General features: G+C 42.5%; 3 protein-coding genes across 7 annotated transcripts; 2 read left to right on the forward strand and 1 right to left on the reverse strand.

Moving 5' to 3' along the window:
• The first annotated feature begins 7,356 nt into the window (after window positions 1–7,356).
• On the forward strand, window positions 7,357–12,152 carry pmpca (peptidase, mitochondrial processing subunit alpha). The gene is made up of 13 exons (XM_028983867.1): window positions 7,357–7,403; window positions 7,671–7,876; window positions 7,969–8,048; window positions 8,418–8,500; window positions 8,609–8,703; window positions 8,868–8,968; window positions 9,051–9,314; window positions 9,536–9,628; window positions 9,750–9,868; window positions 10,038–10,128; window positions 10,417–10,479; window positions 10,554–10,698; window positions 11,257–12,152. The coding sequence occupies exons 1-13, from the start codon at window positions 7,357–7,359 to the stop codon at window positions 11,424–11,426; spliced, it is 1,557 nt and encodes a 518-aa protein (XP_028839700.1). The 3' UTR covers window positions 11,427–12,152.
• Window positions 12,153–12,520: 368 nt separating this feature from the next.
• On the reverse strand, window positions 12,521–18,708 carry inpp5e (inositol polyphosphate-5-phosphatase E). 5 transcript variants are annotated; one of them, XM_029001450.1, is made up of 11 exons: window positions 18,563–18,708; window positions 16,936–17,795; window positions 16,311–16,434; window positions 16,103–16,200; window positions 15,879–16,003; window positions 15,612–15,731; window positions 15,269–15,376; window positions 14,573–14,734; window positions 14,385–14,500; window positions 14,124–14,260; window positions 12,521–13,840 (listed from the first exon to the last, which is right to left on the reverse strand). In XM_029001450.1, exons 2-11 carry the CDS (start codon window positions 17,745–17,747, stop codon window positions 13,708–13,710), a joined length of 1,935 nt encoding a protein of 644 aa, XP_028857283.1. In that variant the 5' UTR covers window positions 17,748–17,795; window positions 18,563–18,708; the 3' UTR covers window positions 12,521–13,707. The 5 variants fall into 5 exon arrangements, with proteins under 5 accessions (XP_028857283.1, XP_028857276.1, XP_028857290.1 ...); XM_029001443.1 differs by having other exon boundaries at window positions 18,487–18,695; XM_029001457.1 differs by having other exon boundaries at window positions 18,615–18,691.
• A 2,303-nt stretch (window positions 18,709–21,011) lies between these two features.
• On the forward strand, window positions 21,012–23,394 carry ptrh1 (peptidyl-tRNA hydrolase 1 homolog). Its single transcript, XM_028993373.1, has 6 exons — window positions 21,012–21,017; window positions 21,075–21,386; window positions 21,728–21,947; window positions 22,066–22,165; window positions 22,597–22,642; window positions 22,749–23,394. The coding sequence occupies exons 1-6, from the start codon at window positions 21,012–21,014 to the stop codon at window positions 23,058–23,060; spliced, it is 996 nt and encodes a 331-aa protein (XP_028849206.1). The 3' UTR covers window positions 23,061–23,394.
• The last annotated feature ends 3,357 nt before the right edge of the window (window positions 23,395–26,751 follow it).

A 26,751-nucleotide genomic window follows, 5' to 3' on the forward strand; every position in this document is an offset into this window, starting at 1 on the left:
CTTGCATTAGGAGGAAGCCAAGGCCAACCGCACCAGCATATGGTCTCACAAGGGATCTGAGGATCTCATCTTGGTAACTAATGGCAGTCGGGCTACCTCTGGCGAGCACATGGAGGTCTGTGTGGCCACCCCACACCATTCCTGACCCACTGCCAAACCGGTCATGCTGGAGAGAAAGCACCGCCAGCATTCAAAAGTGACCAAAACATCAGCCAGAAAGCATAGGAACTAAGAAGTGGTCTGTGGTCACCACCTGCAGAGCCGCGCCTTTATTGAGGATGTCTTGCTAATTGTCTTTAATTTCCATCTGTTGTCTATTCCATTTGCACAACAGCATGTGAAGCTGATTGTCAGTCAGGGTTTTTTCCTAAGTGGACAGTTTGATTTCAGAGAAATGTGATTGAATTGGAGTTACATTATGTTCTTTAAGTGTTCCGTTAATTTTTTTGTGAGCAGTGTTTAAATTTACATTTACAGCATTTCACGATGCCCTTATCCAGAGCGCCTTACAATCAGTAGTTACAGGGATAGTCACCCTGGAGCAACTTAGGCTTAAGTGTCTTGCTCAGGCACACAACGGTAGTAAGCGGGATTTGAACCTGGGTCTTCTGGTGCATAGGCGAGTGTGTTAACCACTAGGCCACTACCACCCTATCATGCAGGTCTATGTAGGTCTGCATTAAATCGTATGTCAATACAGTGTGCATTGCTGCATAAACAATAAACCAACTTGAATCTTCAAACTTCAATGAAACTACTTTCTAACTCACCCAGTTCAGCAAGTGAGAAGTAAAGCCCCAAGGGAAATAAGAGTTGGACAGAACCACGGAACCACATCCTGCTAGCCTGTTTTCTCTGACACACAAAACCAGGCACCCATAGCAAGCCTCCTCACTCCTCACATGCAGCTGTGTTTGGGCTGTGGAAGAAACAGCAGAAGCATAAGTCACGACACAGGATATCAGCAGGAGGCATTCGTCACTCTGTGCGCGTCCTAAGACATTGTTTAAAAGGCATCTCAGATGTTTGTAAGTGCACTCAGACATGCAGGCCACAGACATTAACACACCGCGGTGTTCTAGAGTAGCCGCTGGCCCGCTGACATAATAGTGCCATCTTAAAACAAATCACAACAGATACGTTAAATTTTATATTTTTTTCATTTGGTATCATTTTTTTCACGTTTGTGTAACTTTTTGAAGCAGTTAACCTATTTCAGTGTTTTGTGCTGAGCCACGGCCTTCTCCTCTTTATATGGGGCCGCGGAAGCCCTTCCTTCTCCACGGCTGCAACATGAAAAGGACTGAGCGAAGCTTTGTACTGTGAAGATCAGTTACTACGCTGAAGAAAGCTTTCAAGCCGCGAGGCCTCTCCATGTATGGCTCGGCCTGTCGCCCTGACCGTGCTAGCGTGAGGCGGTGTCATCTGAGGCATGGGTGCGGTGTGAAGTGGGCAGGTGCATTAAGCAGCAGATCGACAGAAATGGAAAATGCCGGTAGCGTAATTGCACTGGAAAGGATGCTGTCGTGCCGCGTCCATTTCTGTCCACAATCAAAAACGTGTACAACTAATTTTCTTAGTACACATTTTTAGGCGTCTAACGTGCTCAACCTTTCCCTTCAACGGGTAGGATGCAAATGAGCAACTAGCAGCCAGCGTTCCTATAACCCCTTGCTTACTATTAGACCACGTCCCACCAAGCAACGCGTGTTTAGCGGCAGCTGTGGGAGAAAGGTTGACAGCAGTCCGAGGGCGTGAGAGTGCTTGAGCCTTGTGAGTCATCGGGCACGAGCTCCAGACAGGCCCGGTGGCCGGGCTAATGGGGTCTTCGCCGCCAAAAGCCTGTGGGTGTGTTTAGTTTGGCCTCTCAACCCACCAGTTCCTGAGTAGGCATTTATCTGTGTGTCATCCTTTTGCATGGCCAGTAATGGGCACTTCATCTCAAAAATACGTAATGTCTGCGGTAAACTGCTTCTGGAAGTGGCTAAAAGGTAATTAGATAAAAGAGGTTATGTGATCATTAAGTGAAATAAATTCTAAAATGTACAGTTCTCACACACTACAGTGGTCAGATTTTGTTTGGTCATTGCCTGCGGCACATTAAACAGACCTCGGTATATTATCAAATGCAAATTCACATCACCTAAAAACATCTATTTAACATACATTTCTCAGTCATTATGGTATTACAGACATGTGATTATGCTTTTATTCCAATTTTACTATGGGGTTGTTGTCTGATATTGTTCTGTTCTGAGAAGGATCTCTTTAAAAAATAATTCATTGTGCATATAAACATGCACACACACATATACACTGGAGAGCAATGCAAAAAATGTAGAAGTACCTGGTTCAGTGAGGAGATCCCTCCATCTGGCCTCTGTCCCTCACCCTTCATCCAATGCGTCTGTGAGGCTTTTAACATGAAGAGAAGGACAAGCTACTGTGGTCACACGGGTGCGTAGATACACACACACACACACACACACACACACCATCTGAAATCATGGAGTAGCACCCCCTCCAGAGCAGAAACAATGATGGATCATCAGAAGTGTTCTTCAAGCATCATATGCCGATTCCACAGGGTTCAAAGAACACAATGCAACAAAATCAGAGAAAACAAGTCTTTATAAAAGAGAAAGATATTTGTATATATATATATATTTGTGTAATAACAGTTTGTTCCATACCCTGAAAAGTGAAAAGTGTTTATTTGGTAATGAACAATCCTTTTGGCCTTGATGTTATTATATAAATAATCTTAAATCTCATTTAAGCAGAGCCTATAGTGCAATGTTAGATAGATTTTATGTATCAATTGCTAAAAGGTGATATAAACAAAGCCATGTGATGTAAACAAAAATCCTTCCCCAATAGGGTTTGTTTTTGGAATTGTATTTAATACTTAATATTTTAATATAGTGCATGCGTTTTACATTAACATGTTATAAAATATAGGCAAAATTAGGTATTTAAAAAAAAAAAAAAACAATTCATACAAAGCGTGGCTTTTTTATGATTGGATCTTAATGAAAGATGGGTGGTAGTAGCCTAGTGGGTAAGACACTCGCATATGACGATTCAAATCCCACTTACTACCATTGTGTCCCTGAGCAAGACACTCAAGTTGCTCTTGGGTGACTGTCCCTGTCACTACTGATTGTAAGTTGCTTTGGATAAGGGCGTCTGATAAACACTGTAAATGTAAGCCTTATCTAAGCCTTATCTAAGTCTAAGCCTTATCAGGGCTCTTAGTTTGTATACTTGATATTCTATAGAAATCAAACGAGAATTGCTGGTGTCTTCCCATTGTAAGTCGCTTTGGATAAAAGCGTCTGCCAAATAAAGTAAAGTAAAGTAAAGTAAAGTAAATGAAAAAAAAAGAAATGAAGATTTTCTGTTGGTAACGGCAAAGGAAAGGAAAAAGCATCACCACACAACATCAAACAATGCCTTTCATGGAATTGTGAACAGTGCCAATGTTTGGCACATTCAAAGACTGTGATATTATTGACAGCCACAGTTGTGTTAGGGCTACCTGTAGTATTTCTTTGCAAATGTAAATTGACTTCTTTTCTCCAATCAGTTCACACACAATCAGGATGTAAATGAACGTACAAATAGCCCGATTTCTAATCTATGCAAGAGGATGATTTTAATTAACCTGAACAAAGACGATTTCTGCTGGCCTGTGTAATTTGTTTCAATCCAGAACATCAAACACAAAACTCCCTAGACATGGAATATCCTTGATAACAAGCATCTGGCCTACGTTCAGTGAACCGCTTCTGCAGGAGGACACGTCATCTTACTAGTATTTAACTCAACATTATTGAGAAAAACGAGTGGCACTGCTTTGTTTTCTTTTTTATTTCATTCATTTGTTTAAATAAGGGACTTGGGTACTCTAATGCCACGGGAAATGAAGGAAGCCAGGGACCCAAGTGCAGCAACAGTCAGTTAATTCAAAACACAAAAATTCGGCACAACAATCAGCACACAAGCAGACTTCTTGGCAGGAGTAGCATGTATTGGGAGTGACTGGGGTCTTGCACACGTGCTCCGTGTGAAGTGGGTGTGGCCAGTTATAATGGAATTATTATAATACATAATACAAGTTTGTGAGTGTGTGTGTGTGTGTATATATAGTGTGCGGCTGCAGGGAAGGTGCACTTTCATGCAAATGTGCCACAAGAATGTTTATGAGTATTGCAAAAAACATAAATATTATCAAAGAGCAATTTATTTTTCTTAATTTCTATTACTATTAGCAGCATTTAGAAGTGATAAGTGATAAAATGACTCCAGCGACCAAATGAAAAGTACATATCATGACATCACTGCGTAGGACTGCTGACTGGTCCTTTTCCAGCGAGATCAAAGGGCATTCATTCATTTGGCCAGCTTCTCGCACCAAAGGATGAAGCACTTGCGACATGCATGACTCCATGAGTCATGCTGGGAATCGCCTTCATTCACAGACGGCTTATGCAGCACAGCGCCCACCGAGACACGTCTTCAGCGCAATGCCTGCTGCATCTCATGCCATGATCCGAAAGCTACAATGTGGTAATTCCAAACGTCAGATACACTGATGCAAATGACATGCAGATAAACTGTAGTTTTAAAGCTTTTATTCATTTTTAAGCCTCTTGAGCAAATGTGCAAAGTAGTTTTGGAAGTACGAGTTCTATATTGACGGTCGCAATATTCCTGCATTAAATGAGCACAATGCCATGGGTAAAAATGCAAGCTTCATATTATCAAGTCTGACGCCTATCAAGTTCTTTTGCAAGACTGGGTCACACTACAATAATAAGATTTGACAACTACGTAAAACAAAGCGAATTCAGTCAGGCTGATGGGTCTAGTAAAGAATAATTAGACACGTCAAAAACTTTTATCGGGCCAACATGCAGTTAAAGTCAGAGCAGATACTCAAAGAGCAGTTGCAGGAACAGAGAGATGGAAGGTGACAGAAGAACCAGGAGACAGGCAGGAATGTGCTGAGCAGCTGCTCCGCTGTCCGACCAGCAAAACGCCTGCTGCAGCAGGTGATTTGTTTCTGCGGTCATACCTGAGGAGGCAGAACAAACACACGGGCTGAAGCTGAGCTGTGAGGTCTGGTGTGTGCCAGTCGATTCAATTCATAAATGAAGCACCCAGAGGGTTGGTCACAAAATTTGCTCGCAGACCTCCTCTTTCTGAAATGAAAATGCGTGTCTCATTATATATATATATAATAAAAAAATACAAATCTTCACAGAACACTCAATCATAATTCAGCAAAGGACCTTTAAAACTATTAAAAATGCATTTGTAACTTCCACTGTTGTGCAGGAAATGTGAGCTATGGTACATGGTACCAGTCAAAGATCAGACACAGGCTGTGGATACTATAAGTGAGGCTATTTAAAGAATGCAATACAGAAGAGTCTGCTTCATTAATCAAATTCTTCAGGACTGCTTTGCACCATCATAAGTAGCTTCATGAGTGAACAAAAAGGCAGCCAACCGGTGCGCTACATAAGAACTCTGTAAGGACTGTGGGAAAAGCAACTACATTAACTTTTCACTAAGCACGGGAAATGCTGCAGTCATAGCAAACCTTCACTGTTCCGAAGAGCCTGAAATGCAAACATATGTTCTGAGTCTTCAGGTTTGTTTTCTTCCAAAAATCTTAAGATCAACAGGCTGTCAGTTTACCATGGTGCACCCATTCATTCCAGGCCCGCAGCTGCTCACTGTCCTGTCCACTCACGGCATCTGCACAAATTTCATTTTTACAGAAAATTATGGCGTCGTTCAAATAAGATAATGGGCTTTAAAGGTCAGCTAAAGGAATATCTTTACCCTGTTTATGATCCAGGAGCAGCCTTTTCAAGCCATGCAGCACTCCTGTGAGGTTCTCCAGTCGGTGATGGAGGTACGCGTTCTCCTCCAAAAGAGAGTGGACTGTATCCTGGATTTCATACGCCGAGGTGAAATTCACCAGAACAAACACAGCCCACAGAGCAAAGACCATTTCTGCCGAAAATATGGGTCTTGACATCAGAGTCATAATTCTATTATTTATGTTTCCAGTGGATGAGTAAACTCACTCACTAGAGGAACTGGAAATGGACTGAACTAATGTTTCCATAAATGCTGTGTTTTACCCCCCCCCCACAAATCAATTGGTTTGCTACGCATCGTTAATTCAGGTTACACGCTCCATCAAATCACAGCTTCAAATGCATCAGACAAGAAAGTGTCCCAGTGACAAAAACATGTTAGGGAAGATTGTTAACAGTTCAAATTTGCTACCAGATGGAAAGAAAAATAATCAATTGCAATTACCTTAATAAAATTATCTTAATAATGTTGTTTGCGTCAAGACCAAAGGTCTGCTGGTAATCTGTGTGAAATGAAAGACATGGTATTTATGGAAATGAAACTCATGACCACATGTTTTGTACATTTATCAGCCCTTATCCAGAGCACCTTACAATCAGTAGTTACAGGGACTACTGGAGCAACTACCCTGGGTCAACATAGTGTTAAGTGTCTTGCTCAGGGACACGATGGTAGTAAGTGTGATTAGAACCTTGGTCTTCTGGTTCATAGGCGAGTGTGTTACTCACACTACTCAAACCATGAATGGCTGTCAAATTCATCCCTTTAAAGTGACAAATCTAGTGCCAATAACTGATGCAGTGTTAATCAGAAGGTTGTCAGTTCGAATCCCGGTCTGCCGAGGTACACACTGCTCCCGGGCTCCTTTCATGGCTGCCCACTGCTCACCAAAGGTGATGGTTAAAAGCAGAGGACACTTTTCGTCATGTGAACCTCGTACTGTGCTTCACAATGGCAATCACTTCACTTTCACTCTCAATAAAGATTTTTCTGATCACACTTTAAAAAATATGCCCATAACATTACGAAAGAGTTGGACAAGCCAAAATATGTAAGGCTGAAAGGGAAGGATATCAGTATGATGCTCAAAAAGCACCTCTCACCATGTGGAGTGCGGCCCTCATGGTGTCCCGTGAGTCCTTGTAAGTTGTTGTTACAATAAATGTGGTGTGGGTTCAGTGTTCATTCACCGTACGTGCATCGTGGGAGGCCAGTGCCCTTCTCTCCACTCCAGGTTAGGGCACTTGCCAACGAATCAATGAATTTACAATGGGAAAATGCTTCTTAACTCTTATATCCTTGCTTAGTAACTTTACCATGAAACGCGTTTATTCGATGGAAGCATGTGGATACATTTTTATGCGATTATGAAAAGTATTAATAACCTTTATTTTGATATCTGTTACATCCCGGAAGTACTTTTTTTAGTTTCCGGCGTCGTGCACGTTTTTTCCAAACATGGCGGCGCACATGTGTAAATTGCGAGCTTGGAGTCGAGTACAACGGTAATATGCCACCTTTGCCGTTTATGGAGAAGCCGCACCGTGTACATATGCGTTTTTCCGCGGTCGCTGTGTATACTGAAAGACTGGTCATGCGGTAAATAGGGGACTGGGCGGTTTTAGCTAAAACTGCTAAGCTAATCCAATGACATCTGGTGCTGTCACTTGGTGGCCTACTGGAAGACCTTCTCGGCAGATGAACGTCCATGACACGTAGTGTGTAAAAGTGTTAGTCTGAATGTCATTCATGAGATCGTCACTCCTGTCCAGGTTCGGGTTCGCCGCCTGCAGGCAGTACAGCGGCGGCGGCGGCGTGTACCCCAACGTGCCGCTCTCCTCGCCGCTGCCCGGGATACCTAAAGCCGTGTTCGCCTCTGCCGACGGCCAGGAAAAATGCGAGACGAAGATCACAACCCTCGAGAACGGCTTTAAAGTCGCGTCCCAGAATAAGTTCGGCCAGTTCTGCACAGTAGGAAGTGAGTGCTGATCCATTCTGCAACGCGTGTTGCATTGTCGCAGTAATTGTCGTTTTAAACTCCTTTCTTTCATTTTCTTTTTCTCTCTCCAGTTTTGGTGAACTCGGGGTCGAGGCATGAAGTTAAATACCCGAGCGGGATTTCACATTTCCTGGAGAAGCTGGCTTTCTCTGTAAGCAGTAAATGCCTGCATGTCACATATCTTCATTAACACACAATAAACATATTTAAAAAAACAAAAAACTACCTTCTGAGCAATCTGTTTAGGTTTTGTCTGACTTTTTTTTTGACACCCTTAATACAAATTTACCGTTTTTAACCTCTATTTATTAGCCTAAATATAATGATTATTAGCATATAAAAGCAACGACAGTAGTCCTCAGCATGTTTGTGTAGATTGATGCTGTAACATATGAAAATAAACTGTGAGAACAGGATTTTTGGTGGGATTCCATATATATATATATATATATATATATATATATATATATTATATAGCGCTTTGTCATATTTACCTTTAACACTGGATATTTGTTTCAAGTCCACAGCCCAGTTTGGAAGTAAGGATGAAATTCTTCTGACCCTCGAGAAGCACGGTGGCATTTGTGACTGCCAAACCTCCAGGTATTGACGACCTTCTCTCTTAATCAGTGCCGCTGGTTTTGACGCTTTGACTAAAAGGACTGGATACGGCTGCCGCTGTTGTGAGCAAACCCCTGTGTTTAAATGTAGAGACACCACTATGTACGCTGTGTCTGCTGAAGTCAAGGGCCTTAATACCGTAGTGAGTCTTTTGGCGGATGCGGTTTTACAGCCTCGCTTATTAGGTGAGTTTAGACCATGTTTTTCAAACAAATAAGAAAAATGTCTTATGACTTGATTTGTTTCTTCCTTTGCCTTATTCCTTCGAAATCCTAGCGTGCATCTTAGTGAGCTTTGTGACTAGATGGGACTTGCAGAACTTGACTGGTTTGTTTTCATTTCCCCACAGATGAAGAGATTGAGATGACACGCATGGCTGTGCGGTTCGAGCTGGAGGACTTGAACATGAGACCTGACCCTGAACCGCTACTCACAGAAATGATTCACGCTGTGAGCACCACCTTCTAAAATGTCACACATTAATTTATTACTGTTTGCACCGAATTGTAAAATTGGGCCGTTCTGGTTGAAGGCTGCATACAGGGGCAACACTGTAGGCCTGCCTCGCTTCTGCCCCGTGGAAAACGTGGAGAAGATCGACCGCGCCCTGCTCCACTCTTACCTGAGGAGCTACTACGGTCCCGAGCGCATGGTGCTGGCTGGGGTGGGCGTGGAGCACGAGCAGCTGGTGGCCTGTGCCCGGAAGTACCTCCTGGATGTGAAACCTGTGTGGGGGGCGAGCACCCCAGGCAACGTGGACCAGTCAGTGGCTCAGTACACTGGTGGCATTGTCAAGGTGGGTACAGGTTATATCCTGCAGTCTGCTTATTTTATTTCAAGTACAGTCCTTGTTATTATTATATTAATGGAATGTTTATATTAATAAATTAAATTAATGAAACCTTACCTGGCCTTACTATATAATTTTTTTTAGTCTTATGTATGATCATGAGCCGTAGTAATTTCTATTAGCATTAGACCACACGGCTTCATTGTTTGGTGGTTGAAATCCTTTAGGTGGAGAAGGACATGTCTGATGTGAGCCTCGGACCCACACCCATTCCAGAGCTGACGCACATCATGATTGGACTGGAAAGCTGCTCGTTTCTGGTAGGTGTGCGTATACAAACATCTGGGACCGGACTGTGCTGCACGTTGCCATGTTCCTGAATGTGCTTCGCGTTAATGTTTTGTTATCAGTGTATGCACCGTCTCATTACTACCCTCCCAGGAGGATGACTTCATCCCCTTTGCCGTCCTGAACATGATGATGGGGGGAGGAGGCTCTTTTTCTGCTGGCGGTCCGGGTAAAGGAATGTTCACACGCCTGTACCTGAATGTGCTCAATAGGTAAGGCAACAGCATGAATAATCCATTGTACGGTTTTAAAAGTCAGCCAGGTGCAGGAGGGTTGGAACTCACCTTGGCGAATGCCGGCTATCTGCAGGGTGATTTAAGGATGAAGGAATTATGACATTATTATTATTAAAAAAACCTTTTGTTGTAAAAACCACTTCAGGCATCACTGGATGTACAATGCCACCTCCTACCATCACAGCTACGAGGACAGCGGCCTGTTGTGTATCCATGCCAGCGCAGACCCCAGACAGGTTAGTTTTGTCTTAATGACAAATGTAATTTTGTTTGCTAAATTATCTTATTACTTAAATTATATTATCACGCCTGCTATCTATTTTTGGAGCAAAATGAAGCTGATTTTTGTGCTCTTTGTTTTCTGGGATAATTTCACTTTCTTTTGACATGCTGCCCTCTGGTGGTCACTTCATTATAACTTCATTTTTTAGAAAAATAAATTTGTAATTCTGAGATGTTATGTATAATGAGAAATCAGAAATTTTGGTGGCCGATGGCCTAGCATGATCCATGTTTCTTGTAAGGTGCGGGAAATGGTGGAAATCATTACCAGAGAGTTCATTCAGATGGCTGGGACAGCAGGAGAGGTAGGTGGAGCATTTGGGATGTTTTCGGCTGTACACACATGAGAATCTTAAGTATTGACTACTGCTGTGCTTAGATGGAGCTGGAGCGGGCCAAGACCCAGCTTAAATCCATGCTCATGATGAATCTGGAATCACGGCCCGTCGTTTTTGAAGATGTTGGGCGACAGGTTCTTGCCACGGACAAAAGGAAGCTTCCACATGAGCTGTGCCAACTTATCAGTAAGTGGTCTGTCTCTCTGTGTATCTGTGTTACCCGAGTAGGAGGCCCAACATACCCAATAATTAATATACAGGACTGTGCAAAAGTCTTAGGCCCCAATACAAACTGAACAAAAAAATCTTCTCAACTTTGTAATCCTATTGTACTCTGAGCAGCAATACAGTATTCTTTATCCATCTGTAGACTTGTGCTTGTAGGAGATCATTCACTTGTTTATAGAGTTGGGAGAGACCAACACCCAGTTCTTGTAGCGGTTTACAAATTAAATGATAAATGATTTAAATGAACGGTCCTAAAACCTTTGCACAGTACAGGATGTGCATTTTTACACTGTAGTTCGCAAACTACTGGCAACATGCACATTATTTTTCTTTTTGTTTATAAGTCAGTGTACTGAAGTACTTTTTGTTTCAAAGAATTTATCGTTATAAGAGAAATAAACATTACTGATTTATACAGTGTTCCTATATTTAGTCCAGGAGGTTTGGGCCTATATCGCCCTGCCATAGGTAGATGTCCTGTTGATGTCTTTGTCTTGTGCCTCTCCTATTTCTAAGGTAATGTCACAGCTGATGACATAAAGAGAGTTGCTACCAAGATGCTGCGCAGTAAACCAGCTGTGGCGGCACTAGGAGACCTGACCGAGTTGCCTTCCTACGAGCACATCCAAGCAGCACTGTCAAGCAAAGATGGACGCCTGCCTCGCATGTACCGCCTCTTCAGATAGGGCAAGGCAAAGAGTGTACATACTGGGGACTGTTTTCTGCGTAAAGGCCTATAGGAACGTCGCGGCCCTCTCAAATCTCAGAACTCTCTGTGTGTTACTGTGTAAACACGTTTTGTCTGTTTACTAGCATGTTGTGTCTGACTGCATTTGTTTTAGCAAACGTCCATCTGTCCGACCCATTATTATGACTGGGCAAAAAATTACTTGACAGTAATGTGATTCAACATCATACAGTTCAGTTTACAGAAGCTAAAGCTCATATCTTTTCCTTACAAAGTGAGCAAGCCATAAACATATGACATATTTCAGACCCAGTTTTTTGTTACTAACAAAATATGTATATTTTAGCAGGATATTGTCTAGCCCCCCCCATGAACAAAGAAAGTATAAAACCATATATATATTTTAATGTGTCTCTGGAGTAGCGGACCTACTCCAGGTTAAAATGTATTTTCCATGTATGTTTAATGGTTGATCGTGTTCTTATCCCTTGGATGCACATTGCTAAAATTAAATGGCAAGTAAATACCAATTCCCTGCCACAGAGCAAGTCCTTTCAAGACCAGTTTTTGTCACTTGTAATAAGCATTATTATATTATTAATGACCTGAATATTAGAATGTGGTTCTGTTTATAGTGTTTGATGAATGTGCATTATGTGATGTGATGATTGAATGTTTCGAAGCCATTGTATTGAGCCTGAAACATTACAAATATTTAGCACTTTCTGTTGAATGACTGCAATTTTTTTCTGGTCATCAACATATAATCCCATTAACAAAGTATGCCTAGGAGTGGGTTTTTTTGCGGGAATAAAAGACTAGTGATTAGATTGTGATGCCAGTATTCTGTATTTACTGCTTTCTGGAAAACCTGAAACTAGAAAGGGGCTTTGCAAGTCAACCAACTCTTCCTTCGAACCCACAGTGGTGCTTTCTGGGTGTCACTGAGTGAACGCAGTGCATATAGTGCTCCCTCTGACTTGCAGGTAAGTCATGGAAGAGATTTTTTTTTTAAATGGCTTTAAATCACAGAACTCCCATACAACAATTGCAAAGAACGCATAGGCAAGAACAAAGGCCATGACATGTAAATTACATCCAAAATAGTTACTTTATGTTAAACCAGATCAGGCTGGTTTGTTGGGTCCATTTATACATGTTAACAAATTACACTGTATACCCATTCAGTATGACATCCTATCATTTTCTCAAAATGCTAAAGGAACCTTTAAACATGAAAAATGCAGAATTCTCTGGATGAACTCAGGCACTTTCTGTGAGTGAAAAGGGTTCAAGGCAGGAATGCATACTGCACTATTCTAGCCACATAGCATGGCCTTCACCTGACCTCCAACTTGTATCGAAAGACTTTATCAGATATATTAACCGTGTCAGATAAATTGAGATTAACAGTAGCTCTCCTGCAGTAGTTACTGCATGGAAATGTAACGGGATGGGAATTAAATATGTTGTGCCGTGAAGTGAGAAAGAAGGCTCCACATTGGAAGCTGTACAAAAATATGCACCTTTTAAGTTACATGTAACTACATTCTGACACTGGAATGGCAAAGAACAGGATTAAGGCAACATGGTCTTCCATCCACAGTTCTTCCATTTAGCAATGAGTGTAGCTTCCTCTAAAGTGTTTCCTTCCAAGTATACAGTACTGTACATGTCACATGAAATGGTAATGTGCAAAACAAACAGCAGATTAAACTGGAAAGTTCAGATCCACATCTTGAGCTTTACAGCAACCTTAGTGGATCAATAAGATTCAAGTTTAGTGTTTTCTTTAGTCATGCGCACCTCAGCCATTTAGCCATACTACACCACAGCCGAAGAAACTGCTTAATTCATTAAATGAAACCACAGTATTATGGCTTGTATTTCCGTGAAATTTGGGATTAGCTACTTCGAAAATATTAAATCAAGGCCATTTTTGAACACTGTTAAATGTTTCTACAATATTATACATATATGTTCATAACAGGTTAAACACAGTCATAGAAAAGAATAAAACCATTATACCTGTGGAATAAGGTTCAGTGCAGGTTCAGTCTGTAAGTACATTAGGAAAAAAATGTCATGTGAGCTGTGTACACTGTGGACGCAGTCCCAACAGCCACAGTTTTTGGTCACAAGCTAGGACAAGGCCCGTGGTGACTCCTATAAGAGGTGGGAAAAGGGCCCAGCTCATGAACACACCCTTAGTCATAATTGGCCTTGCCCCTCCCAGCTCTGTTGTGTCTTTAGAGGGGCTAATAGTGCTTGTCCCTGTGTTAGGAGACACTGCAGACCACACTGTTCTTCTGGTTCTTCATGGCTTCCTGTCTTTTAAGCTCTCGAGAGATCCTCCTCCGAATGCCCTCAAGGTAAAGGCCTCTGTCAAACTGGCCTGCTCCTAGTGGGATGCTGGAGCAGACAACATTTGTTGGAGTATATAAGATTCTGCTTAAAATTCAAATGATGTCAAAATTAATCGTTCTGAATGACTCCAAGACAAAACTGAAAAGATACTTGGCTGTGGTATGGTAGCTTAGTACTAGGAGGATTATATAAATTAAATAAGATTTTGCACCCAAGAAACACTACTTTTCAAACACCTGGCAAGAGAAACCATTGCTAGTTAGATAGGGGATTAGAACTTCTGCTTGTGAAAACACACTGACCTAAAAATGGAGTAAAAAGAACTCACTTGTCTCTCCCAGGTCGAATTCGGACCTGAAACATTCCAATGACTGGACGGTGGTCGGACGTCTTCATGGTGGAGCAAGTAGCATATTTGAGCACTTTAATGTCATCCAGTTGCCGATTTCGGAAAAGAATTCGATCCTTGAAAAGAGAGGAGAATTAAAGTTTCGTACAAATAAAGCAAATGCAGCTTAAATGGTGAGAAATGTTACTTAATCAAAATCATGAAAGCAATAAAATGTGATTTGTTCATTGACCTGCTCACCGTGTATGATGGCGTCCTCTGTTTTGAGGTGGTGTCATAGACATCACAACCTATGTCGAACTTGTAAGTGGGAAGGAATTGAATTGGCGCCTCCTGGAAGCCCTTAAAGATGGATCCTGTCAATAAATATTTGTTCATTTCTATGAACACATACTACAAAAACATACTACTCCCAAATCAAAACACACCATCCTTCATCTCTTTGATGAGCTGGTCATGCTGAAGAAGGGGTTCCATATTGTTCCCCATGTTGTGCTTCAGAATTTCCTCCACACCGGGCCGATCCATATTCAAGCGAAAGTTAAAGTCCCCAAACCAGAAGACCTCATCAAAACGTGTGGTCACATCCGCTGTTGGGAAAAAAAAGCTAAATCAGGGGCAGTGGTGGCCTAGTGGGTAAGGAATCATACTGCCAAGAGGCCACTGAGGTCCCCTTGAGCAAGGTACCGTCCCCACACACTGTTCTCCGGGCGCCTTTCATGGCTGCCAACTGCTCACTGGGGGGGTGGGTTAAATGCAAAGGACACATTTCGTTGCGTCACTGTATGCTGTGCTGTGCATCACAATGACAAAACTCACTTTCACTTCCACAGTTGCTAAAGAAACTAGTTTAAAAGAGGAATGTTTCATTTTTGCATACTATTACAAACATGAAAACTAATTAGCATTCCAATGGATAATCGTTTATTTCATGATGTAGTATCTGCCCCAAAATTGGTCAAATCAGACGAATAGTTTCTAAATGATTTACTGATTATAGGGAGTTAGCTAAGCATGTATTTGGATAGCTGAATATTAAAAACTTCAAATTCTTGCCTTCAAGTTTGACAACATATCAGACCAGTATGAATAGACTTTGAGAATTTTAAAACGAGTGCACTTACAGGCAATGGAGCGGTATGGGTTAGTGTCTGGGAGGCCTTTGGGAAGAGCCAGGGCTTCGATGATCTTGTTGTAGTCAATTATCCGCTCATAAACTTTGGAATCTCCCGCTGCAGCATTAAATTATGTACACATGAATGTGACGTAAAGCCAGTTTCTTCGCATGCTGGGTACATATTACCCATGAGCATGACAAATTTTTGGTTTAAAAACACAATTTTTTAGATTCTTACAGATGTTTTAAGCAGTGTGTATATTTATTGTGTGTATATTAATCATGCAAAATCATGGCAAAAAAATCCCCTCTTTCCACAAGCAATTCAGAAAAAGGCTATAAAGACTCACAAGTAAAATGGGACGTGATGAAGAGAAACGAGGTTCCAAAGAAGGTAAAGCCGACACCCACAGCACCTTTGGTCTTGATTTGGGATATGATCCGTGTTGTGACTGTTGCATGCTCAACCTCTGTGAAGCCAAAGCACAAATGTAATACAGAAAAACTGAACTATACTGGATAAGTGTACATTTATAGCAGACTCGTTTATTAATCTGAGGGTTACATTATGCCTCCTTTTACACCACTATAACTATCACGACACGACAGTAATTCACCTGAGCAGAACCATATAAGGTCTCTACGAACAAAGATAGTCAGATAGAGAACCCCATGAGCAGCTGCATACAACATAACATAATACGGTCCTAGAGTTTCCTGAAGACGAATCTCCCACTCTCTCCTGTTGAAGACACACACACACAAGGAAGCTGGAATGAGACGCAGAAGATGTAACATTTTGATCATGAAGTTATCATTGTATTACATCTCAGAAACACACCTGTCAGGGCATCCCTCCTGAATTCCAATAATATAGAAGTCCTGTGCAAACTCTGTGTCCGTGGGGAGCAACAAATCGTCCAAATTGCTGGGAAGTCCCTGTAGATGAGATGCCTTTTTCTTGCATCAATTAGGCCATGGCACCAGAACCAATGTTCTTTTCAGACATTAAATCACAGACTTCATCAACTAAAATTCCAATAACTGACCTTCTCCCCCTGCATGTTCCAGGTGGCGATATAAACACCCACATGTCTCTCAGGGAAGTACCGATTCAGTTCGTCAGCTCCCAACAAAGCTCCATTCCCCAGAAGGCTGCCCTCCAAAAAGCTCCTACATCAAACAGAGACACACGTCCCACTTTCACAAGAATTTGGCCACTTCTTAAAACCCCTGCATGCTCAAAAACTGAAAATGTCACTTTACAGACAATCACACTGACATTCATTCAATCAATTAGAGATACGGCCCCCTGAAGGGTTATTCATTACTCACTCTCACTCACTTACTTTCCTTACACGCTTAGTCCTCTGTCACTGGAGTATGAAACCCTTGCTGAACAGGCATATATCTGACTTGTGCTAATCCTTCTACCTTCACACCTCCGCCAGTAACTCTAAGCTGCATCTCCAGCACGTAGCCCAGTGAGAGGCAAAACATTACCTTCTTAATTCAGTTCAGTTCTTAATATGTTCAAATGCACGAAATTAGAAATCTAGCATGAGCTTGTGGACTAATTTACGTACATGTACTTAATTTTGTCAATTAACGGGTGAAAAAAAGAAAAAGAAATTCAGACGCACAAAAACTGTCCCCCAGCCCTATGCTACTTACCTGTTCCTCACATCTTTGGGCCTGATTGGGGTCAGCACGCTGAACGTGGACTTCATGGAGCTGACGGACGAGTTGTCTGACACCATGGCCTCCAGGAGACGGCTGTCACTGAGGTTCCTGCGTATGCCGTCCAGCCCCTCTTTGGCTGACACGTCATAATCCATGCAATCCTTGTCAATCCTATTAGTAGTTCTTAACAAAGTGGAGCTAGCACAAGACTGTATAGCAGGAAGTGCTACTGAGGGCTGAAGAGGGGACAGGATCATTTTGGAGGGTCTGAAGTTCTGGTCGGACCATCGGTCACCATGCACAGACTGGGCTCGCACACCCTCCATAGCAGGTAAGCTGTCACAGCGGTCTCTGAAAGGAGGAGCATTTGAAGCCGCGCTGTCTGGCAAGTCCTCCACGACGTTTGAACCACTGGATGGAACTGTGGGTGTGTTGGAGACAAGAAGAGTGGGTGACTCCCCCTTAAGGGAGTCTGCTGAGGAGCTGGTCTCAGCCGGGTCAGTCAGGCTCTCCTGACTCGTCTTGAGTCGCCTCCCTCTCACCATCTCTTCCAGCGACTTGCCCGGCCGTGACAGATTTGCCGGCCTGGGCTTATGTGGGGGGCGTGGGATGCAAGAAGCTGATGGCCTTCCTTGTTTTGGGACATTTTCTGGGGACTTACTGGTCTTCTCTAAGGACTGGGGATAACTAGGTTCCTGGGGGGTGGCTTTGTCTACTTTCATGTTCCTGCCAAAGCCATCCTCATGGCAAGCTAAAGGCTCTCCAGTGCACACAGGGACACTCCTCTCCCCATTCCCATTCATTCCTGTCAGATGTCGTGGAGCTCCATGATCACACGATGCGTTCACATTCTAAAACAGGAAACCAGAAGTACCATCAAAGAAGGAAACTGTGCGTGATTATGTTCAAGAATAGACTTGAAACTCTGGGATTTTTTTTTTTTTTTTTACAAATGATAACAAAAGCAACACCTAAAGATTATCAGGGAGGTATCTGGTCATCGTTCAGATGTTTTATTAGATACTGTGGATATTACGAGTTTATAATCTTATTCTTAAATGTATAATTAACTCTAAATGTAAATGGTAAGGTTTTGCCAATATTATGGAAAGATCCAGACTTTTTTTTACAGCTAAATCTGACCGCATGCCTAAATTCTTGTAAAAATGTGTAATCTCGCTACTTTTTCATCGAAACATGAATTCTTTCATAAACTTTTCCACTGGCCTGGAAATTCTTGTATTGACACCCAGCCCGTTCAATAGCTGAGCTTTGCCAGCGGTCGGAAAATCCTTCCCTTCTCGGCATCAAGGCACCACTGTTGACGACCGGACCGAACCTAGCAGCTGATTAGCGGCGAGGTATTTACCAAAAAACCCCGCAGCGGTCACGGCCCACTTCTTCTGTCTACCAACCTGTTGGTTTTGCGGTAACAGAACTAGCAATCTTTGCGTTCAAATCCAGTGTGACCAGAGTTTTATTACTGAACGTGCATCGACATTGCTTGTTTACATGCGCCTAGCTAGCGCGCTAGGTCGTCACCTTAGCTCCTCAGCCGCAGCAGCGCCGTGGACTGGCCACTTGTCTTATTAAAAGCTGAGCGTCACGAACATCTCACCGATGGAGAAATCTGCACACGGACGTTCGCCAATAAATGCTGCGCATCTTACGTCGCCTCGCGTAGCGCCAAGCGTCGCAACACACGTTCCATTTCCTTAGCAACACTACTAAACAAGTTCCGAAGAGCAGGGAAGCCGTGATTGTAAGAGCGATGGCGGCGGAACAGCGCCCCTGGTGTTCGAGCGTCGCACCGTTCCCGCTTTCGCTTCTCTACAATATGAAGTGAAGGTGACACAACGAAATGTGTCCTCTGCTTTTAACCATCACCCTTAGTGAGCAGTGGGCAGCCATGACAGGGCAGCCATCAGTGGCACCTCATTGGCAAGATTTGCACCTGCAACACGGGCCACCCAGATACTGGTTCATCAGGATTCGGATCAGGATTCGAACCGGCAACTTTCTGATTACGGCTCCGCTTCCTTAACCGCTAGGCCACCAATATCATTTACATTTACATTTACGGCATTTGGCAGACGCCCTTATCCAGAGCGACATACAACGTTCTCAGTGAAATGCTTTAGTGACTGCAATAGACCTCAATATTGCAAATATTGCAAGTATGCAGTGAACCAATATGCAAATATTGCAAACATGAGTAAAGTGAAAGTAATAAAATTTGTGCAAGCGGACCCGTAATCCCGAGGTGCCACTGATCCCCGGGTTTCCTGTCATGGCTGCACACTGCCCACTGATGGAGGACACATGTGGCACCGTGTGCTGGGCTTGATGTGTATCACAATGGCAATCTGAAGGTACGAGGAAGACACTCATCTAGACTGTTCTCTCTCTGTCTTGGCCCTTCCCCTCTAGGTCAGAACTTCACAGTCACTGAGTATTTTCAAACGGCAGCTTAAGAGAGAAAATACTTATTCTAACTTGAACCTTTCATATGGCCTAGTGAACCAGAACTGATTGCTTCATTGATGGTAACATTTGATCGTAAAAGCACGTTGTAAGTTGCTCTCTATAATGCCATAATAAATGTTATAAATGTAATATAATGTAAATGGTATCCTGTACAAAAAGTAAAGCAAACATGGATTTAGTTATACAAAAGCAAAAAACAACAATTCTATTTTACAACAAAAAACACACCATCAATTCTGGAATATTAATAATATTCCATATACAATAGCATTCCATATATAATATAATAATATTCCAGAATGGATGATGTGGTTTTTAGTGTAAATAACAATTGCTGTTCAAAGGCACAGTTCTGGTTACAGATTACACATAATATTATTACATATCACAGATAATAATATCCTTCTTTGTGACAGCAATTTCAAAGTTTCTCCACCAAAAGGAATTTGTTAAGACTTTTAATATAAAAACAGCTTTGACCCATAAAATTGTATTATTATTATTACAGAAAGTAATATATTGTATTATGAATTATATGAATCAGATGTAATTTACTGTAGATGTCTGTGAATTACAAAATTATATGTTTTGTTCTGTTATATGGTTATATAAATAAAGTTTTCAGGTTCTGATTTTGTGAATGCTTCCCATGCGTCTTCTTTCAGAGAATATTCGCAAATATGTCTATGCTAGTTAATGCATCTGATACGTCTGCTTAATAATGCTGCATGGTATATTAGAACTTAATTAAGTAAACAGTTGAACATCAGAAATATTTTACACGTGTCTTTACAGTGGTGGCTTTTTAGTATCAACCATATTTTTCTCCCAGATGTCAACACTCCTGACACTCAATCCAGTTAAACAGTCTGGAGTCTCACAGTAAATATCTCTGATTTACTGGTGTAATGTTGCTGCGGGCCAGAATGCCAGTGACCATACTGCTTAACTCTTAAAAAGTGAAAGGGCCTGACAATTATTTAATGAATCAACAAGCTTGCAGCATGCAAAGTGGAGAACACGGCGCACCACGCTGACAGTTTAGGAACACGCAAGCAATCCTTTCTGTAACCAAAGGGTTTTAATACAGTTTTAAATGTCAGAATAATGTTCTAATTTCTTGTTACATTTCTGTACCACGCTCCCTGACGTTAAATCGCTCTACAGCAAGCGGTGCTGTACCAGGGCCAGGAAGAGAGTGAAGGACCTCCGCCACCCCAACAATGGACTGTTCTCTCTGCTGTGATCAGGGAAGCGCTTCAGCTCCCTGAAGTCCAACACAGAGAGAATGAGGAGGAGCTCTCAACAACCACAACACTACATGGGACAGAACACTAATACACTCCAGCACTTTCAACAACTTCTGGACTCAATCGCCCCAGAATGCACTTTACGTTCACTTTACACATTTACACACCTTCACCCTACCTGTTACACATATTTTATGTTTAAAAACGTAAAATTGTCATATTTGGTTATTTTGGAATATTTGCATATTGGTTCACTTGAATACTTGCAATATTCGTAATATTGAGGTCTATAGCAGTCGTTAAAGCATTTCACTGCACATCATACCATATATGACTGTACGAGACAAATAAAATGTGAATTTTTGAATTTGATTTGCGTACGTTTCTGAGAAGCTCGAACGCTGCCAGTCCGCTAGGGGGCGATATTACATTGCAGACGCTCTACAGGCTCGACGCTGTGCCGGCGCTGCGGTCGAGTTCAAGGCGGCTCTGGGACTTTCGGCCGATAACGAGCGTTACATGAGCGCGGGTTTCGCCGCGTGGTTCTCCGGGGTCGCCGGAGTTCACCGGGCAGCGGCGCTGTGCGTTAAGCGGCTGTTCGCAGCCATGAAGCGGGCGGCGGCGAAGCTGGTTGCCGGAGTTCTGCTTCGTACGCGCCCCGCAATGGCCACGGACGCCGGGGTCAGTTCTGCTCGGCGCAGGATGGTGAGTGTAAAACTTAATCCGTTCAGGATTTATGATTAAGTGTTTTTTTTGTGTGTCGTTCCCACGTGACTGTGACATATCCGACGTTCTGGAGGTTTCCGGTCCTTTCTCCCCATTCTACCTTTGATGTAAAGCCTGTAATATTTCTTCCAGTTTAAAACGAGTTATTTATCATAATCAGTGGTGCTCAGTCATCATATTGTAACTAACCAGGTAGCTGCTTGATGAGGACAGGCACCGGAAAGGACAGCCTCCATACTCTTTCTAGAGTTTTTCAAAGTGTAAATGAAAGGTGATTAAATCAGTGATAAGAGATGCTGTATAACTGTGTCATTGCTCAGGTCGTCGGCCTTGGGAACCCTGGGATGGACGGCTCCAGACACAGCGTGGGCATGACGACGCTCCACGCCCTGGCCAGACGCCTCGGGGCGTCTGAGCGCTGGACGTCCGACAGGCAGGTGTCCGGAGAGGTGCTGCTTTCTGAACACCAGGGCGCACAGTTCGTGCTGCTTCTACCACGTCTCCTTATGAATATTAATGGGGTCAGCGTTTCAAAAGCAGGTGCGTCGTGTACACTGCCCGATCACAGCGGCACTATTAACTATGAATAAATCTGCGTATTCTACTCTCATGAAATGGTAGTGTGATGTTAATGCAGTACATCTCTTGTGTCCAAAAGCCACAAAGTACCAAATAGAGCCTGAGCACATTTTCCTGGTTCATGATGAGTTGGATAAACCACTGGGGAAACTTGCTATAAAACAAGGAGGAAGTGCAAGGTGGGTTTTTTTTCTCCTGATCAAAGGTTACGCTGAATTTAAAATTTCACTTTGTGAGATTATTACTCACTAACACCGGGGCGGGCAGACTACGGCCAGCAGGCCACATCCGGCCCATTGGTCTTTATATCCCGGCCTGGCGCAGATTGGTACCAAATTGCCCATGATTATAACTGCATTAGTTTGAGCTTTTGCTGTAATGCCTGGCGACACACCAGGTGGCGCTGAAGATCTTCGTCCGAATGCAGCGGGTTTTTACACTTTCTTGTGAGGTAAATTAGGGGTCATGTATGGCAGGGCGTAGAATAATCTCCAGGTTCATGATGCCTACATAACCTGGGTCCGCTTGCTACAAGAAACCTACATAAAAGCAAAAAAATTACATTTGGTTGATTATCATGATATATTTCTTTCTGGTTGTTGGTTGGCAGGGGACACAATGGCGTTCGTTCCTGTGTTGACTGCCTCCAGACTGATGTAAGCTTATAAGAAACATGTCTGTCATTTTTAAGAAACCAGGACAATGGACATAAAAAAACCTGGTCCAAACATTTGACCCCAACATTCTCATTGTGATTGGAAGGTGATGCCCAGACTTCGCATCGGGATTGGCCGTCCAGCTGGGAAAGTGTCGGTGGAGCGTTACGTCCTGGGCCGATTCTCCCCGGACGAGCAGAAGGTTTTGGCCCCGGTGCTGGAGCAGGGCGTGGACATTCTGCTTGCTGCGCTCACAGAGAGCCAGACGCATTCTCAGCCCGCAGGTGGAAGGAGAGTGTCACGCTCGAAAAAAGGGAACGTCAGTCCAATTTCACAGCAAAGAACAGACCCTGCCGAGAGCCCCCATGGATCTCCCGAGCCCCACAGTGACGGCGTCACTGAGCATCCAACTGTCTGAACATGAAATTCACTTACAGAGAGGGTACTGACAATGACTTGATTTATTGGAATGAATCTAATTATATATATATAATACACTTGAAAAAAGTATTCAATTTAGTATTTGTAACTCAAGGCCTTGTTGAATTTTTTTCATTTCAAGTTCGCGACCTGGAACCCGCAATCCGGCGTCACTGGTCCGGTTGTAACGAACCTAGTGGCAGAAACGTGCATCCCGTCTTAATGCAGACCAATTTGGGTGTTTATGGGATGTTGTGGTGAAGAGCTGGGCATAAAAGTTTGGGACAATAAAAAAAAAAAATCACCCTGAATATGCTTGTGAAATTTTAGGATGTTAGGTCAATGTTTATGGCTCTAAATATATATTTTGTTCACAGACAAGTTATATTTCCATATATTTTATATATGCCATGAAAGGTGCAACATTGGTTTGAAATTTCTATTAAAATGGTCTTAAAAGACCTGGGGGTACCCTGATAAAGCATGAAGTTTTGCACACGTACCAGGCGTAGCCATAACAGTGATCGCATGCTTCGGGTAGCATGATAATAATAATAATAATAATAATAAAGTGAAGTGATTGTCACATGTGATACACAGCAGCACAGCACACGATGCACACAGTGAAATTTGACCTCTGCATTTAACCCATCACCCTGAGTGAGCAGTGGGCAGCCATGACAGGCGCCCGGGGAGCAGTGTGTGGGGACGGTGCTTTGCTCAGTGGCACCTCAGTGGCACCTTGGCAGATCGGGTTTCAAACCGGCAACCTTGTGATTACAGGGCCGCTTCCTTAACCGCTAGGCCACCACTGCCCGTCACCTCTTGATCAGAGGCGAGGCCGATCCACTAGCTCGAGTGGAAGTGACTGGGCTTCCACTCTTGTTCCAGGATGTGACAGTTCAGGTAGCACAAAATTTCCAGGTCTCAAAAAGAGAATGTTTGGCCACCCTAGATGAGACGAGCGTGTTGGCAGAACACTAGATGCGGGGGTACAGAAATGAGATGTGGCTCAAGACTTTTTGATGTGGATGTGGCTCAACACACTATTTGTATTTTTATTGTGAAAAGAATTTAAAAGCAATGTGTTTTCAATGTGTTTTCTTTATTTTCATCACCTTTACATTGGTAGATTCTCACTGAAGGCATCAAAACTATGAACAAAAAGTGGAGACCTGGTCTCCACAGTCACCGGACCTGAACCCAATCGAGATGGTTTAGGGCGAGCTGGACTGCAGAGTGAAGGAAAGGGGCCAACAAGTGCTAAACACCTCTGGGAACTCCTTCAAGACTGTTGGAGAACCATTTCAGGTGACGACCTCTTAAAGCTCATCGAGAGAATGCCAAGAGTGTGCAAAGCAGTAGTCAGAGCAAAGGGTGGATATTTAGAAGAGACTAGAATATAAAACATGTTTTCAGTTATTTCATAACTCCACATGTGTTCATTCATAGTTTTGATACCTTCAGTGAGAATCTACCAATGTACATGGTCATGAAAATAAAGAAAATACGTTGAATGAGAAGGTGTGTGCAAACTTTTGGCCTGTACTGTATACATTTTTATATCCCAGCTGCCTTTCGATACTACAGATTTATTGGGTCTACATGAATGTTTCTGCACTGTGATTAAAGACTTTTTTTTTCTTCATTGTTTTAAATGAATATCAATCATATTGATTATAATGTAATTACATCTAGGTGTTCCGATCAGTTCTTAACAAGTTAGGACTGTTCAGATGAAATGTTAAACTACCTCCTAACCCTGTTCTGTTTCAGTGGAGTTCCTCGTTTCCTGGATCTGCTTCTAGGTAGAAGGCCACGTATCTTAACAATGTTTGTGAGCCAGGTTTAAATGAGAGGTTACCACAGAGGACCAACACACAGTGGAATGTTAACAAAATGCTAGCTGGGTCCTGAAAGCCAGTCCCTTTTTTTGTTTGTTTTATTGCCAAAAACCTAGAAGACAAATTGATGCGACTTTAGTGAACATTCGTAGTTTTATTTGCATCATGAAACCAAAAACCGGTGTTAATGGTGAATGCTCAATTAACAATTTATGTGCAAGGAGAAACTACTTCAGATAGTTTTGTTTAAAATCGTACCGCTCCAAAATAACACTCGCATTCCAGGAGACCACAGGTCAATAACTCCTAACTTCAAAGGTCAGAGGAAGGGTCAGCTATATGTAGACTAAGTCTGACACTGGGTGGGATGGGGTCCATTGAAGCCTACGAACGCGGAAAGATTCAGCAGAACAAACAGGAGTTGGGTGGGTGAGACGTGGTTAATAAATACAATTATCATCTCAGAACGGTACGAAAGTGGAGAAACCTGGAATCCTTAATCAGCCACCCTCTTCCGTGTCCAGCTTAACTTTACAGCAGGTTGCAGTTTCCACCCATGACAATCTATTGGTCGTTGCCCAGCAACTGCACCACAACAGCGTTGGAATGCCTGTTGGAGGTGAGCTGGGTCGAAGGGCTGTGGCAAACAAAACGGTCTGTAAAAGAGCAGGAACTGAAACAAGGATTTCAGTTTGCCGACCCATTGAAATGGTGAAAGGGCCGTAAAAGGCACCATTCAGAGAGCGCTTATCCTGGTAAGGGTCATAGAAAAGCCCATTTCCCAAACTGGGGGGGCCATCGGGCCACCAGCAGGCAGGTACAGAGTGTTGGAGACTGAGCTGCTAATTGGCATTTTGAACCTGGGCACTTGTTGTCAAGATATCCTTATTGAATCAACCAAAGTGAGTTAATTCGGACAAGATCATTGGCCACCAGAAGCACGTCAAGACAGAACTTTTCCATTTCAACCTGCAGGAATCAACATAACATATTATACTGAGAAGCCAGTGCATAATTCACAACTGCCATTGTTTCTTTCCTACACCAGGAACCGCCATCATGGTGTAGGGATTGGGTAGTTGCACCCTAGTGGGTAAGACAAACACCTATGAACCAGAAAACCACCAAGTCACAAGTTCAAACCCCGCCTGAGAGTCTCCACGCGGACTACTACTGATTGTACTGATGCCGTAAATGTAAATTGATCCATTGGCCTCACAATAGTCTCCCCATGGTGCCAGTGGTACATCCGATGACCGAGGGAGCCGTTCAGAATCGCCTAAATGAGACACATTTCTTATAGGGCACTCTGCTGGATGAAGAAAATATTATTTAGTCCCACATAATTTCTTATTAACATAAAGTCCAGGTAATTCATTTTATAATTAGCATAGATTTAACATGTATTTAACATCCATGTTGTGCACAAGGTGAATGTATATATATTTTGTGCCCCTGCTCATCAAACTGACATGGCTCTTGAGTGCTAATAGCATATCCTTTGGTAAAAATTAATTTTAATGTTTCATTTCAGATTATGTACCATGTGCTTTTGTTCATTAATTAAGTGTGATTTGTAAAAAAAAAAAAAAGCAGCCAGAGCCAATTTCCAGTGTTAACCATCTGATTATGTAAAAATGCAATGGGTTTCAAGATTCTGAGAAATAAACTGTATGAAGACTATAAAGCCTTTTTTTATTTCATATATTAAATATATTAAAATATGTTGTTTCACAACGAAATAATATTGATAGTAGTATTAATAATAATTATTATTATAATAATAAACGATAATTAAGTGAAATGTTTTTAAGACCATAATACATTTTTGGCCTGTGAACATTA

This window comes from Denticeps clupeoides, chromosome 1 (genome assembly GCF_900700375.1).
Source record: "Denticeps clupeoides chromosome 1, fDenClu1.1, whole genome shotgun sequence".
Classification (NCBI taxonomy): Eukaryota; Metazoa; Chordata; class Actinopteri; order Clupeiformes; family Denticipitidae; genus Denticeps; species Denticeps clupeoides.

Coding starts and splice junctions, on each gene's coding strand:
- pmpca (XM_028983867.1), top strand. CDS start 7,357: ATGGCGGCGCACATGTGTAAATTGCGAGCTTGGAGTCGAGTACAACG. Junction 7,404..7,670: donor GCTTGGAGTCGAGTACAACG/GTAATATGCCAC, acceptor ACTCCTGTCCAG/GTTCGGGTTCGCCGCCTGCA. Junction 8,049..8,417: donor TGGAGAAGCTGGCTTTCTCT/GTAAGCAGTAAA, acceptor ATTTGTTTCAAG/TCCACAGCCCAGTTTGGAAG.
- inpp5e (XM_029001450.1), bottom strand. CDS start 17,747: ATGAATGGGAATGGGGAGAGGAGTGTCCCTGTGTGCACTGGAGAGCCT. Junction 16,435..16,935: donor CCCAAAGATGTGAGGAACAG/GTAAGTAGCATA, acceptor TGTTTGATGTAG/GAGCTTTTTGGAGGGCAGCC. Junction 15,732..15,878: donor CCTTATATGGTTCTGCTCAG/GTGAATTACTGT, acceptor TTGGCTTCACAG/AGGTTGAGCATGCAACAGTC.
- ptrh1 (XM_028993373.1), top strand. Junction 21,948..22,065: donor GGTCAGCGTTTCAAAAGCAG/GTGCGTCGTGTA, acceptor TGTGTCCAAAAG/CCACAAAGTACCAAATAGAG. Junction 22,643..22,748: donor TTGACTGCCTCCAGACTGAT/GTAAGCTTATAA, acceptor TGTGATTGGAAG/GTGATGCCCAGACTTCGCAT.